Source organism: Crinia signifera, chromosome 9 (assembly GCF_055691185.1).
Source record: "Crinia signifera chromosome 9, ASM5569118v1, whole genome shotgun sequence".
NCBI classification, from domain to species: Eukaryota; Metazoa; Chordata; class Amphibia; order Anura; family Myobatrachidae; genus Crinia; species Crinia signifera.
This window is the reverse complement of record NC_139225.1, coordinates 133,901,894-133,918,113: the sequence shown is the minus strand read 5'-3', so window position 1 is coordinate 133,918,113 and position 16,220 is coordinate 133,901,894. Positions and strand designations below refer to the sequence as shown.

At 46.4% G+C, this 16,220-nt stretch overlaps 1 protein-coding gene across 2 annotated transcripts; it reads right to left on the bottom strand.

Moving 5' to 3' along the window:
* Window positions 1-1,551: 1,551 nt before the first annotated feature.
* On the bottom strand, window positions 1,552-15,359 carry FAM98C (family with sequence similarity 98 member C). 2 transcript variants are annotated; one of them, XM_083159879.1, is made up of 9 exons: window positions 15,288-15,359; window positions 8,556-8,703; window positions 8,048-8,196; window positions 7,010-7,144; window positions 5,733-5,917; window positions 5,519-5,590; window positions 4,676-4,792; window positions 2,533-2,700; window positions 1,552-2,399 (listed from the first exon to the last, which is right to left on the bottom strand). In XM_083159879.1, exons 2-9 carry the CDS (start codon window positions 8,678-8,680, stop codon window positions 2,256-2,258), a joined length of 1,095 nt encoding a protein of 364 aa, XP_083016005.1. In that variant the 5' UTR covers window positions 8,681-8,703; window positions 15,288-15,359; the 3' UTR covers window positions 1,552-2,255. The 2 variants fall into 2 exon arrangements, with proteins under 2 accessions (XP_083016005.1, XP_083016004.1); XM_083159878.1 differs by having other exon boundaries at window positions 15,196-15,353.
* Window positions 15,360-16,220: the final 861 nt, after the last annotated feature.

Sequence of the window (16,220 nt, the reverse complement as noted above, 5' to 3'; positions counted from 1 at the left end):
AGAACATAAACTATAAGGCACCGGTTCTCAAACTCGGTCCTCATTACCCCACGCAGTGCATGTTTTGCAGGTCTCCTCACAGAATCACAAGTGAAATAATGAGCTCCACCTGTGGATCTTTTCAATGAGTAATGAGTGCACCTGCCGGGTGACCTGGAAAAATGTGAACGGTGAGGGGTCCTGAGGACCGAGTTTGAGAACCACTGCTATAAGAAATAATAAGCCCAAACTAAAATATTTCAGCAAGCACCATCTCCAATGTCACACGCATACTGTATGCAAACAGAAAACAGCCGTATTGGGGAAAGGACCTAGGTTCCATTGTAATATGTATTCTGCCCTTTAGCTGCCCTTTGAGCCTCTGGCCGTGATAATGCCTCTGTGTAAGTACCAGAGCCCTACCTGAAAGACAGGGATCGCGGTAGAAATGTAACAGCCTGCAGACATCTGGGAGTTCATTGATAGTCTGGCGACTGTTTTAAAGGGGCAGTCAGTGAAGAGGAAAACCCAACCTGGCTTTGCCGGATTCCCTCATTCACACATTGTGCTGGATCCTCAATGCCCGCATTGCACAGGCAATTCCATTTACCCCAGAATGTAAGGGTATGGGAAAGAGAGTCGACTGCATTAAAGTGGACATATTTTCGGTCAGGCACTGACAGCTGACAGGGCCTAGGTCGACACCTGAAATAGGTTGATATGGCTAAGGTCAACAATGGAAAAGTCGATAGTCAAAAGGTCGTCTGAGTTTTCACGTGTTTTGTCCCGGATGTCGACATGGACACCGTCAAGTGTACTGCGTCCCCTCGCATGGCTCGACATTCTTCGGGCACTTGTATTCTCCCACCACGCTGAAGTGGATGGTAGGACACCTTCTGTCGACCTACTGCTTGCAAAAAGGGGATGTCTGAAAGACATAGGGAGAACAAACGGGGGTTTTGGGGCACACTTTAACAATAAACATGAAGAAATGAATAAATGTGTGAATTTAAAACATAACCTTTATTTCACAAATTTAAGATAAGTCACACTTGATATAATTTTATATACAGTATAAAACAGAATATAACTGCTTCAGTAATCGGAGCAGCGGTATAGGTTACTCACTGATTACAGGGCAAAAATGTTTGTTTGGTGGTATCCAAATCCTGGTTAGCTATACAGTATATGGAGGTATGCACCTCTGGCCTTAATATGTTATGACCCAGGAACTGTGGCGCAAGGGGTAAATCCTGTGTTTCCGAAGTGCTGGTCGTATGGTAACTATCCCCCCGCCGGCGGGTGAGCGGTCAGGCAGAGGGGGGTGCGTCAGTGATGGAGGATCCACCGATGACAGGAGACACATGTTTCGCCATGGAGGCTTGTTCAGTGACTGATTTACCCTGTGCACCACAGTTCCTGGGTCATGAGATATTAAGGCCAGAGGTGCATACCTCCATATATAGCTAGCCAGGATTTGGATACCACCAAACATTTTTGCCCTGTAATCAGTGAGTAACCTATACCGCTGCTCCGATTACCGAAGCAGTTATATTCTGTTTTATACTGTATTGAAGATTATATCAAGTATCTTAAATTTGTGAAATAAAGGTTATGTTTTAAATTCACACATTTCTTCACGTATATTGTTAAAGTGTTTCAGACATCCCCCTTTTTCAGTTTATTTGTTGAACTGTTCTTGGGAGCCCCGCCAACCTTGTACCCCGGTACATTATTTACCTAACACGGTCATATGTTGGTCCAGTCAAATGCCTTTCACATATAACATTTCACGAGCGGCCAGTGACAATCCTACCCGATATTATATAACTGACCTACTGCTTGCATTGACCTTCTGTCTTTGTCGACCTTAACCATGTCGAGCTATTTCAGGTGCCAACCTTAATAGGGTCGACATGACCATATTCCTAATGTGATATGTTGTTCTCTTGTCTAGCACAGCCCTGAAAAGCGGTCTCGCAACTGGGTTATCAATACTCATACTTGGCGCTACAATGCAGACTATGGAAGCCTGAGCTAGCCAGCATGGTCATTTTACATTACGTCTATGTGCGGTGGGATACAAAGGACTGTGCTGTACCATCAAAGGTCAGAGACATGCTCCAATTATTCAGTCTGACAGACATAGGCAGTGTCTCTAATAATCACATATGGACACCATGCATTTAAAATCCACCCAATTAAAGAAACCATCAACACTGCGTTCTCAGAAAACGGGCTGTAGTTGGGCTACGTGGAAACTTTTTATGTGCCCCTCAATTCCTCTTTCTCTTGTTCTTTTTGCCCCACCGTTGGCTGCCTCCACCGCCCCCTTCCCTCCTTTTCTCCCATGAAGGCATGGGAGGCTCAATTTCATTGGGTCGTCCACCGCGGTCAGGCACAGTGCCAGTCATGAGAACCTGTATATCGGGAGATAAAAAGACAAAACGTCCTCACACAATGAAAATCATTAAAGCGGCAGACGTGGTTCTTATCTGCCACCAAATTCTAGGTTTCTACTGAAAGGTAAGCCGTGCGTCAGACTTTCTATACCTTCTGGATGGAGCTGCGGGTTTTCTGACAGAAGGCGGCGTTGCAGGTGTGTATGATACGGGAATAATCCTCCCGCGCAGCCAATAAGTGGGGGATTGTGATCCGGGACTCTGTTGTGAGTAACTGTTGGAGTGGATGTAACACTTCATTCATGGTCGCTCCCTGTACCTGTGTCCAACAAACAAATAAATACCATCAGCAGGAATATAAAATAATGATCATGCTTACTACAGGGTGACACAAGCAGAAACATCCTACGGTACAAAACATGGGGCCCCTCACGTCAAGTCCGTGGTGGCATCAAGGGAGCTTGGAGACAAAAGTACTGTTCTTCCCATTGCAGGGGACAGATTCTAGGAGACAGCAGCTGCATCCATCCAAGTGATAGAAACCACATACTATGTAACAATGTGCAATGGGGCGGTTGAATCAGTGGATGCATTGGACCGATACTCTAAAGTCACACTTATTAAAGATACTGAGTCACACTCGTTAATGCTAATTAATTTAATTGCTGAAATGGATTGAAACGCCAGATAGCATTGCACTCATTTTGCTTGATTACAATCACTTGGGTGCGTATATTACCTGCACTCTCTGGGTATTTACTGTAAAGCTGTGTACACAGCTTAGATTTTTCCCTGTTTTCGATTTAATTTTGCTTATAGAAGCAAAATCGAATCCACATCGAATGGTTTTTAGGAGACTTTCAATCTGCATTCGATGTGCGCTCCCCTTTTCTCAAAATCGAATAGAAAAATCTACTGTGCAGCCAAGGAAATCTCGAATTCGATCCAGTAAATCAAATGAGTACATTGTGCCTACATTGTGAAATCGAATTGAATGCAAAAGTACAGATCTAATAGAAAATTGAATCTAACATCAAATATAAAGCAAATCTAAACGTGTGTACAGGGCTTTACATGTATGAATGATGTACTACTGTGATCTATAGCATCCTCTGTGTTCACAGCTAAGCCACGCCTCCTGTCATATACAGTACCTGGTGCATCGGATCCTTGTTTCAGATATATTAAAGGAGGACAGACCCTGCATGCTAGTTCCAAGTAGCCAGATTAACATTACACAAACAATCCTGTTAAGTCACAGGGTGGGACAGGCTTTTGTTTCCTTTGTGGAGATAGTATTATAGAGTTTTTACCGGGGCTTGAGAGGTATAATCACACCTCAAATACTATTGCTAACAACACATAAATAGAGATGTGCTGCCAGATAGCCCCTCTCGGCCTGCCAGTTCTGGAGCGACTGCCATGCATGGTTTGTTTGCTACAAATATACATCTTAAGGGCCCCATACATCAGCAATTAATTGTGACAATTTTCAGATATGGAGATGATTGCTCCAATTAATTTTAGATGTGTGGGCTCCCCCTTTTGGCAATCCCAATCAAAATCGCCAATCAATTGCTTAATCTGATATTTAAACATGTTTAATAATCTGGTATTATCTGCGGATCTTTTTTATATGTGTGGGCATTCCCAATTTGTCTTCTTCATCTATTTACATTATGAACAGCTGAAATGACAATCAATTGGGGCAATTTCCAGATATGAAGATGCAATCTTTAGATGGAAAAATCTGCCGATCACTGAAATAAATCTGTAATGTGTGGGCAAGTCAGATAGATTGTAGAATCCATTTATCTGGCCAAAAAATCCCTGGATCTGGAAATCCATAAATTGTGATTGCTGATGTATGGGGCCCATTAGTCTGCGATGAGATTAATGGCCTCCATACACTACTGCAAATTCTCCGACCTCCCCGAGCGGCAGGATCGGATAGGTGTATGACCGGCTTAAGACACAAAATGAAAGAACATGACTGACTTTGGCCCTGTGCAATATGGTTTATTTTGCCAAGATGTCCACACAGTGTTCATATAAGGCACTGACAAAGGTCCTCAGCTCCTCTCAGAAGCTTCACTTCTCCCTAGTCACCGGCCAGCACTTTGGCCACGCAGGCTTTGCATACCTTAGACGACTCCTCCCCTTACCAGACTGACAGGCAGGTGACACTCCCACCCTGCCTTCTTAATGGAGTACCTCACAGATGCTCTGGTTTATCAGTCACATGCCTTCAGCAACACTGAACAGTTGCTGAAGGCATAGAACAGATCTCTAACCTTCGCTCTGTCGGACCAATGGAATGACTGCACCGTTACGTTGAAGCGAGTAACCAGCATCCTCATTCGGCACTCATACTCCTCAAGCATGGAGCAATGTAACGCCTTCAATGTTTCCTGAGGAAAGGACAAACAATGTAAGTTAGAAATAGGCTGGCTTATCCAGTATACACCACCGACCAGGCATGCAGGGTGCAGGGTGGCAGAATCATTCATAATAGGCGGCATACAGAGTCACGCTTAGAACAAATCTGCCGACTAAAAACTGGTGGCTGAGAGCTCAGGAACACACTTATTCTGACACTTGAAAGATTGGATACTGACCGTTTACTAGTTTATAAAAAAAAAAAAAAAAAAAAAAATCACCTTCCAAACAGCTTTCAAACACAGGGCCAGATGCAGCAAGTGATAAAATGGAGAGTGATACACAGCCAGCCAATCAGCTCCTACCTATCATATCACAGACTGTGTTTGAAAAATGTCAGGCAGGAGCTGATTGGTTGGTTGCTTATCACTCTCCATTTTATCACTTTGAAGCTTAGTGCATCTGGCCTGGGTGTGGATCAGTTGGTCACCAGAAAATTGTTAGACAGTCATTAGGTCGACACCATTAGGTAGACATGTGTCTAGGTCGACATGCAAGAAAGTCGACAGGATCAAAATCTGGCCCATATCCTGGAAAGTGACAGAGGCTGAATAAACGCTATTTAGCAAATGGGTCTGAATTGGACCCTTTAACTCTCTCCTTGCTGCGGCTCATCTCCCTGTAATGTGTAACATAGATCCGATACAAGAATAAGATTTTCATCAATTGTAGAAACAAGGTCATCTCTTCCGTCTTACCCATTGATCCGGCTGCATCTGAGCTGTAAGCAGAGGCGGAGACAGCGGGACTGAAGCACAAAGCTCGGTTACCTAAGACAGACAGATAAAACTGGTCAGCAGCAAGGTCTCATCTGACAAGTTCTGTATGTGACACTTGGGAAACGTGCAGTAGTTCTAATCCCAGAGCATGCAATATACAACGCTCACTGCATCCCTGCTCTATCCGGTGTACCTTGGCCTCCAATTCCCTCATGAACTCAGCCACTGGGACGTCCGTGGAAACCTCAGGCAAATCCAGAGCTTTCCTGAGGATCTGCAGCTCACGCAGAGCATCTTGATTGTGTTCTGCAGGCTCAGGAGCGGAAGCCGTGCGTCGATTCAGGATCCGAGCCGCCTCCAGCTCCGTGCTCAGGAACACTGATACAAAGGATTGAGGAACGGGTTACAATTGGTTATAGAGAACATAGCACCATCAATACTGTGACAATGCCCACACTTTACTCTTCTCATGATCATACCAACTAACTACACCTCGGTATATGTGCCCTAGATATAGCAATCGCTGGGGAAATGCTTTGTACATGGCTCCGAGTGCAGATGCAAAATATCAATTTCGGGATTGATATAAGTATGCGCATTTACATAGGAACATAGTAATTGAGGCTGAAAAAAGACGTTAGTCCATTGAGTTCGACCTATCTGACGTGTAACTACTGACTTGAGTAAGTCATATCTATAGGATTCCCCTAGTGGCCAAAAATGTATCCTGTGTTGATGTAAATTCATTAACAGTAGTTGCTGTAACCACCTCCACCGGCAATGAGTTCCAGAATGTTACTGCTCTAATGGTGAAGAAAATTCTCTTCTTACTCCAGTACAGAATATCTTTCCCTCGATCCTCAGTACATACCCGCGTGTCCTAAGTATAGGCCTGTTAGTGACCAATCATCTCCCAGTTCCATATGATTCCCAATCCTGTATTTGAACATACTAATCACCTCTCAACCTCCATTTCTCCAGTGAAAACAGAATCAGCCTGGTTAACCTACCTTCGTATTCTAGTGATTCGAGAACTTTTACTAGCTTAGTCGCCAGTTTACCAGGCAGCGCTGAGCAACAGCAGCGCTCAGCTCAGGTGCTGCACAGAAAACATGCTCTGTGGCTGCGCAGCAGGATGATAGAGGCCATGCCGGGCAGCCATACTCCTGCCCACCTCCTCTGCCGATCCCCACACTCCCTGTATTTCACGTGTCCCACTGCCACCACCTACCACCCTCTATGCCACCCCCTCCATCTCGCATCCCCATGCGTCTTCCCATTCTCTCTGGACCACCCTATTCACCACCCTTTCCCTATTCAACTTCTCTAGGGAGGTGGAGGAGTCCAAGCCGTAACATAGCTCCCCGATGCTGGTGGAGCTGCACACAGAGGTTTGAGCATTTTAAAAACAAAACTACTACCATATTTCTTGGTGTCACACATAAGAGCTGCAATAAGAGGCTGTCTTACCAATGAGTTGTAGGCAGTTGTTGGGGCTATGTAGTCTCGTGGTGACGTTTCCTGAGGTGAGTGAGGCGTAGGGACAGTGTAACTCGCTCACCACACCGCTGACTTCCAGTTGGAAGGTGTGAGAATCATCTGGGCCTGGGTAAATATTACAATTAGAACGAGGCGTGTACTGTGAATTATCAGTTGTGCTCAAACCCATCTGTTGCAATTATCTGCCCCATCCAGAGCCAGCAGTGATTCACTTTAATCACCAGACCCGAGGGTTCAAACTTCAATATTCTCACTCTTGCAAGTAAAAAAAAAAAAACCCAGTTACATCCATGGTTTTCTCCCAGTACTTCTCTGTAATTACATATTGAAGACAAAAAGGAATCTGCAGATTTATTATTATTATAGGATGAGTATTCCATATCTGAAATGCTTGAGGCCAGAAGTATTTTGGATTTTTCGCACACTAAAGAGTGTGTATAACAACCTCACTTTCAACTGCCCCATATGCTTATATGAATTATTAGATCTGGCTCAGATTAGAGATGGCCATAGACGATTCAAAATCATTGATTGTTTATGGAAGATGTCGAATACATGGTTTCTCTCCATTGATGGCACAGGAAACTGAGCATATCTCAGCCCACGACAACCCTGAAGCCCCGCCCCCACATTCAGATTGGCACATGGGCCAGTCAGTCAAAGAAAACGGATGACCATCGATAGGTAAAACTATCAATGTCATCCACCACAGTTTGCTACTATCGATGGCTAGTAGCAGTATCACCATCGATGTCAACCACACCGATGGCCATCCCTAGCTCAGATAAGAGTGACAATTCACAACCTATTAATCAGTCAGATATAATAATAAATTATTTTTATTATTATTAATAAGAATAATACATTCAACTACACAAACTGCCTTTACTGACGGATACCATGTTAAACCTGAAACTGACAGACAAGTTGCGGTAGTCTCCTGTCTACGCGGCAGAGAAGAAGGATGTACAATTGAACATATAACATTTGCAAGCAGCGGACTCTCACCCTCGGTAGGGCTGACATTCTCCACCAGGGTGGAGGCAGATTTCAGCTCTGACACCAGCCACACGCAGAGGGATGTAAAAAGCTGACACGCAGCCCCCAACTCACAGGAACGCCGAAGTGAGTCCTCATTGGACAAGGGTCCGGTGTACCTACAAAAAAAAACACATATATGGTGTAATCAGCGTGCAACTTGTAAACTTAATGGGGTAAAACTAGGGGAATAACTAATGGAAAAGGACCCAGGGGTACAAATCAACAATAATATTAACTGTAGTGCTCAGTGTCACTGGAGAACACTGACCCTGACAGATCGCTCAGCACACATCGCTGTGCGCTGAGCGATATATCATCTCTAGCGGTGTAAGCCCCCCCCCAATATATCATCTCTAGTGGGGTAGGCCCCCCAATATATTATCTCTAGCGGGGTAGGCCCCCCCAATATATAATCTCTAGTGGGGTAGGCCCCTTAATGCTAATGCTTCTGTAATGAATAATATGCTGCTCTCACCCAGTTTCCTTCAGCAGTTCAGCCGCCTCCTTCAGCAGTATATCCCCAGCACTGGTGTCTGTCTCACCCACCTTCCCACCGGAGGCCTGCTCAGCCTCCTCCTCACTCATGGACGAATTCTCCATCTCATCTGAGGGCTCTGTCTCCCCTATCATAGACAAACAGAAATGCAGTCATACAGAAAAACAAATATAATAAGCCATGTATGGACAATCAAATGTACAAAACTTTAAAACACAAAAAAAAAAAACATGACATATACTAAAAAAGGATATTATAACAAAGACATCGCTGTACTAGGCATTTATTTATTATTTATTTACAGTTTCCTCTGTAGCGCACACAGATTACGCAGGGCTTTACAGAGCATAGTTATAATCAAAAACACATAACATATTACAGTACAAGACAGTTTAGGACAAGTACATGGTTAATATGGATAGTTGCACCAGGGGAAAGGACACTGAAGCAATCATCAGGGTGGCAGAGGTTTATATATTCTAAGAAAGGCACATGAGGAGAGAGGGCCCTGCTCCTGAGAGCTTACATTCTAAAAGGGGAGGGTTAGACAGACTGGGGTGACACAAAAGATATGGCAAGGGTGGCATCGACAGCGGGAGAGCAGCGAGCCGCAGCAGCGTCAGTCCCAGCAAGGGGCGTTGTACACACTACAGCGCTGTAACTCCCAATTACTCTAAGTAAGTCTCTTTTATTGTTATAAATAATTGTGCACAGGCGCTGCTACAGATGCGTCAGAGAAAAGGAAAGCAAAGAACTACAAAAAGGGGAATTTAACTGGCAGCAAAAATGTACTATATGTAAAAATGGGTGGTAGCCATACACACTAGAACACAAGTTCTAAAAGTTGGTCTTCGGGACCCCACACAGCGAATGTTTTACAGGTCTCCTCACAGAATCAAGTGAAATAATTAGCTCCACCTGTGGATCTTTTAAAATGTGTCAGTTCGTAATGAGTGCACCTGTCGGGCAGTGGTGTAGCTAGGTGCCACGGTGCCCGGAGCAAGGGCATGTTTCGCGCCCACCCCCACCCCTGACTTTTAGTATGCGGGGCTCTTGCGCGGAGATAAAGGGGGCGTGGCTTAACATTTTACCGCATACAGTAATTGCACACCATTGCACATTTTAGTGAACTTTGTAATACCCATTACACATAAAGCCACATGCTATAATGCCAATTACACATAAGGCCACACATGATGCCCATTAAATACTATATAACAAATCGTAATGCCCATTACATACTATATAAAAAACCGTAATGCCCACTACACATTTGACACATAAGTGCCAAAAAATAGTGGGTCCCTGGGACCCCTCATGTCCAAAAAAATGCGGTCCTTTTCTGGGTCCCACACAAAAATGCCACTTGTGCACACTGCATCAGCTAGAGGCACCTTGACCTACTGTCCAAGGATTACGCACACCATAATGCCCATTATGCATTATGCCACACACAGTTACGCCATTAAGCAACATGCCACACACTGGCAAAGGGTTGGCAAAATGGTTGGCAGGTCAGGTAAGGATTTAAATACAGTATAATACAAAAAAAGCGACAGGGGGTTGGAGGCCAGTCACTCTCACTGCACACTCACACTAGCAGTTGGCAGCTTCCCCAGCAGCCTGCTGCAGAGCCTTCTTAACAGCATTATGGGCCCCCGGGCATAGCAGTGCAGTGGGGCCTCTACCCAATATATATATATAAATTATATACTTTTGGTAGACAGCCCTATTTCCAGCCCTTTTATCATGACAAACAAGCAAATAATGCATAGAAACGATACCATAAATAGCAGTGGATCCTGGTCACAGCATTGGGCCATGCGGGCTTCCGGTGATGTCTCCCGGGTCCCTTGCCTATGACGTCATACTGCGCCCAACAGGTTGCCTAGACAACCGTGGAACGCAGGAAAAAAGAACAAAACATAGAATACTATATGTTTATGCATGGATAATTATATGCATATAGCAGTGGATAAGGTACCTAATACTATGCAGTGGACTTTATAAACATCACTAGAGTAATGGTTGTTTTTACAATTACAGTGGGTTGTTACAGCTGCTATTCCCTAGCCTTATCATGCATATTAACCCCTTCAGTGATAATCCCGAGAATTTTTTGGGCTATGCCTAAGTGCCCAGACTGGCAAGCCCGGAAAACTCTTGAGATTGCCACTGATCAGCGCCCTCTCCTCCGCCGCACCTCCTCCTCTACCCGCCCCCCCCCCAGCTGTTGTATGACAGCCTATGGCACCAGCTACTGACACATCGGATGCTGGGAGCAGGGCTGAGTTGCCGGGGGCAGGGCCGGGCAGCGGATGACATAGTGTTCAGCGGAGACACCGTGGTGGGTTTTTTAGGTAGCGCTCCCCATAAAAAAACTCACCCAGTGGGGAGCGCTACATAAAAAAAAAAAAAAAAAGACACCACTGAAGGGGTTAATGATCATATATTACACGGGTGCCAGACGCGGTCCCGACAGTTGGGATCCCGACAGTCATTTACCCGACGTCGGGATCCCGACTGTCAAAACGCCGACAGCCGGGTGCCCAACGGCCACCCGCTTTTTACCTTCATGGGGGACCACTGTGCCCGCAGCATGGCGAGCGCAGCGAGCCCGCAAGGGGCTTTTTTTGCGCTCGCCATGCTGTCCGGGCAGTCGTGATCCCGAAGTCGGGCTAATGACTGTCGGGATCCCGACTGTCAGAACCCCATACCACACCCATATTACACAGACATATCCTATGTATGACTAGCTGTGTTAGCTGGGCACCTTACAGTACCCATGTACTGTAACCCACTGTAATAATAAAAATAACCTTTGTTTTAGCTATGTTTATAAAGCCCACTGAAAAGTATTATGTACTTATTCCACTGCTACTTGTACACGTAGTCCTGGTCCTCCATCTGTACTAGCAGCTAGCTGGGATCGGCCAGTGTGGTGCATTCACTCACCACGGCCAGGGTCTGGGCGAAGGCGGCAAGGGGGGGTTAGGGTCAGGTTGTAGCACAGAAGGGTTAGGGACAGGCTTCCGGCCGGGAGGGTTAGGGACAGGCTTCCGGCCAGGAGGGTTAGGGACAGGCTTCCGGCCAGGAGGGTTAGGGACAGGCTTCCGGCCAGGAGGGTTAGGGACAGGCTTCCGGCCAGGAGGGTTAGGGACAGGCTTCCGGCCAGGAGGGTTAGGGACAGGCTTCCGGCCAGGAGGGTTAGGGACAGGCTTCCGGCCAGGAGGGTTAGGGACAGGCTTCCGGCCAGGAGGGTTAGGGACAGGCTTCCAGCCAGGAGGGTTAGGGACAGGCTGCAGGACGGGAAGGTTAGGGACAGGCTACGGGATGGGAGCATTAGGGACCAGCTACAGGATGGGAGCATTAGGGACAGGCTGCGGGACGGGAGTGTTGGATTAGGGTTAGTCTGTGGGAGGGGAGGGTTAGGCTGTGAGGAGAACAAGGTTAGGGACAGGCTGCAGAAAGGGGAGGGGAATGGACCCGGATTGGGCGGGTCAGGTTGTGGGTTAGGGTTAAGCTGCAGCAGGCAACATTTGGCTTTGGAGATGAGGCACAGGAGTTATTACTATTACATTTCTGCTACCCAGCAAACTCCAATGAGCTCAGCCTGCACTGGTAAAAGTTCAACACTAATTATTGTGACAGTGTGAGGCTGCTCACCTTTCCTGATTTTACTTGAACTTTGACCCTTCTTATCAGCTGCAGTCAGAGAGCAGGGGTCTGTTTAGGGATGTTCTCCACTGGTGTGATGAGTGTGGATTCTCTGCTCTGTGAAGTTTAACTTTTGTGAGGAAACATGGTCCCGACTCCCCATAAATCACTGTGCCGGAGCATCTCATCTAGTACTGTCTGCAGCTGCTGCTGCTAATCCTACCAGTCAGTCTGCTGCTTGTATGTCACTGTGTGTGGGGATGAGTAACAAACGGCCGGGGAGCAGCACTGTAATGCTTACAGCCCCCAGCTTAGGACGTCGCACAGCTCAGCTATTACCTGACACCTGGTGGTTTTAGCCACTGACCTGTGACAGGGCTGCCGTCCTCTTCATCTGCGGCTCCTGGCTCCCCCTCCCATCCGGTGATTCCTGTCCTGCGCTGCCGCGTTCCTGCGGGCTGCCTGCCGCCCATGTTGATCCTGATTCCTGCCCTGCTCGACCAATCAGTGTGGGGCGCGTCCGAGGGGACCCGCCCGTTTTCAAAAAACGGAGTCCCTGGTCAGTGTTCATGTGAACCTGGGACTCCGTCTCCAGCCAGCACAGCGAGGAACGGTGAGCGGGCGAACTGGGAGCAGGGCGGGGGGCCGGCAGCAAAGTGCACGGCTCCGGCGCCAAGTGATATCACCGCGCCCGGAGCACGTGCTCCGCCGGCTCCGCCCTAGCTACGCCGCTGCTGTCGGGTGACCTGGAAAACGTGCACTGTGTGGGGTCCTGAGGACCGAGTTTGAGAACCACTGCACTAGAAGATTATCTTTCCAATCTGGCTGATTGGAATGAAAATCTGAACATTTCTGGGAACAAAATTACAATCGACGGTTTGCTCCCAAACGCTGGAATATGGACAAAAGCAGTCCTCTGCATAAAGGCCCATACACACTAGAAGATATTGGCATCAATCTTGTTCAGAAATGGGCTCCTGAATAATATTGATAGCAATATCTTCTAGTGTGTTAACGATATTGACATCTTCCGGGCATGCAGGTCAATCTGCCAATATTGCTCATGCACCCAGTGTTCAGTGTGGATGCAAAATGATCAGCTAAAGGGAAATTGTTCACCAATATATTTAATCTCTTCTAGTGTATATGGGCCTTAAATTGACCAGTTTCTCTGTAGGACCAATTTGTGTCTATTTTCCATGTTTAGGAGCAAATGGTCAATTGTCATTTGCTCCCAAAAATTTCCAGATTTACATTCCGACCAGCCAGATTGGAAAGATAATCTTCTAGTATGTATTATTATTATAATTTTATTTATAAGGCGCCACAAGTGTTTCGCAGCGCCGTACAAAAGGTACAATACAGGGAGACAAAGCTTGGCATAACATTGAATAAATAACAAAAATACAGTACAACTAAAGAGCGCCACAGATCAATACACATTACAGCTTAAATGTAAGTAGTGAGGACTCAATCAACATACAACTAGAGGCTAGATGTATGGGGTACACGCCAGGACAATATGGCCCAAAACTAGCCAATTTAGATACAATCTCGACCGATTGTATGTAATTCGGCCATGTTTTGGGCCATTTCGCTGCCTTTTTGATGCGATCCCGATCCGATGTGCAGCCCCGCGGGTCGTTAGGTCTTTTCTGAGATCCTACATGCAGCAGGTAGGATCTCAGAAACGACCATTGTAGTGGGTGCGGATCGCAATCACATCAGGGTTTTTTTTTTTTGTGTTGGTCGGCGGCTCCTTCAGCTCCTGAGCGGGTCGTACGTTCAGTTAAATCAAAATGACTGAGGTGCTAATTAAGTCTGGATTTTAATGGCAGAGTTTGGGAACCTTTGACCTAGTGTGTAATGGGCCAATTCCTCTAGGAAGGGCACAAGTTTATAGGACAAGGTGGTTGGTACAGTACACCTGGTTACGTGGAACTGCAGGTTTCTGTGCCACCCCTCCCTCTTCAATGTGCACGGTAATGCGTAGTGCAGAGGGGACAGCACTACTAAGTACAGCGCTGGGTCAGGGCATTCTCATTGGCTGAAGGGTGTCTGGAGGTGCTGCAGCAGTTATTCTGGCTCGAAAGGTGCCACTTTAGAAGCAAAGGGCAGCGAAGGTGCCACCCACACACTATACAGCGGTACCAATCACACACCTAGTTACAGCTCAGACTGAGAGTCACTATAGTACAGATTTTTCCCAAATGCTGTCCTTAAGGTGCAGGCTTTCAGTGTAGCCATGGCTCAGCACAGATGCTTAAACAAAATTGACTGTGGTGCTAATTAAATCACCTGTGGCCTAGCATGAATATACTTTAAGGGTATGGGTAAAATCCGGAATCGGATAAGACACCGGAATGCCGGACTGGACATCAAACTCTGCATTCCGGAGCTTGTAGTATCCGGTGCGGGGGTGTCCTGTCCGGGGGTGCTCCATCTGATGAGGCTGCTCTCGCACCTGTCACCTGGGAGAGGAGAGGGGGGAGAATACAGCCTCACCGCATGGTCCGGGGGTGTAATAAAAACTGGAACGTTCCAGACCACACGGGGAGGCTGTAATCACCCCTTCCCCATGTCCCTGGTGTGAGCAATCACAGGCATCCCCCCGGACAAGACACCCCCCGCATGGGACACCCCTCGGACCAGACACCATAAGCTCCGGAATGCAGAGTTTGATGTCTGGTCCGGCGTTCCGGTGTCTTATCCGGGTCCGGTTTTTACTTAGTCCCATACTTTAATCCTTGACCGTCGGGGTGCCTTGAGAACCGTGTTTGGAAACCTCTGCAACAGGGCTTAGGCACAGTTTTATTTAGTGGCCTGTGGACTGTAGGCTTGTCCTGTGTATTGGGTTAGCTTGCAGACCATTCAGATGTACAATCCCCTGTGGTAAACCACATGCTATTATAAACAGTACAACTGGCACAATAGACAATCCCAGCAACTCCCATTGTCTTACCAGTCACACTGACAGTTCCCCCTTCACAGCAGCTCTGTCTGTCTGGCACTCTATCCCTGATGTCTGCTTACATGCATACAACTTATCTCTACCTTATTTGTAGCACCTTTCCCCTCTCCTCCCGAGCAATCTCCTGGGCTCCAATGCTTCCTTGTTCCTTCCTGTACTTCCTGAAATTGGAGCATGCTGGGAATTGTAGTTTTACACATACATGCTGCAAACATGGCCACCAGCATCCCTGATCATTTTAAAGGCATATCCCTCTATAGTTGGGTGTCACACATGTGCATGCACATTAATACTTGCAGCGATTGGTATCATCCTCTTGTTTAATACATTGTTGTTGTTTTAGTAAATTTCCTGCTCATTTATTATATACATTGTTTCAGTTCCTGTGGTCCTTATCACTATTTCCATAGTCACACACATCAAAGTTGCCTACCCTCCTGCATTCTGCAGGAGACTCCCTGAAATAACAGCAATCTCCCTCTCTCCCTCATTAGTCTAGCAATCTCCCTCATGTCACCTAGCCCACATTACACTGTCACATTTTTTGGGGAAAAAGGAATGAGAGATAGATACATTTACATTGAATCATCAGCACCATTTCCCAGCACTTTACCAAGTATAGTGTCTCTTACTAACTGCTTTGGGGCTCATCTACATTTGTATATAAGTCATTTTAAAAGATTCCTCTCAGATGTAGAAGTACACACTCATGCTTCTAGGTGCCATGTGCACAATCTCTTTTCACAATCTCTCCATATATGGAACTAGACACGCCCTTTTGTAAGGAGCATGACACGTCCCCCTCAATGGGGCGCTGTGCAAAATTCTCCTACCAACTATAATCTCCCTGAAACTAGTTTTCAAAAGTAGGCAAGTATGACACAGATTGATGTGGCCTCAGTGCTGTTGTAATAATATATTCAATTTAGCCACACTTGTGTCCCATGGTGGGAACGTGGGAGTTGATGAGACAGGGGGTGTTATGGAGAGTCAGAACTGAGTCGCTCCTGGCATAT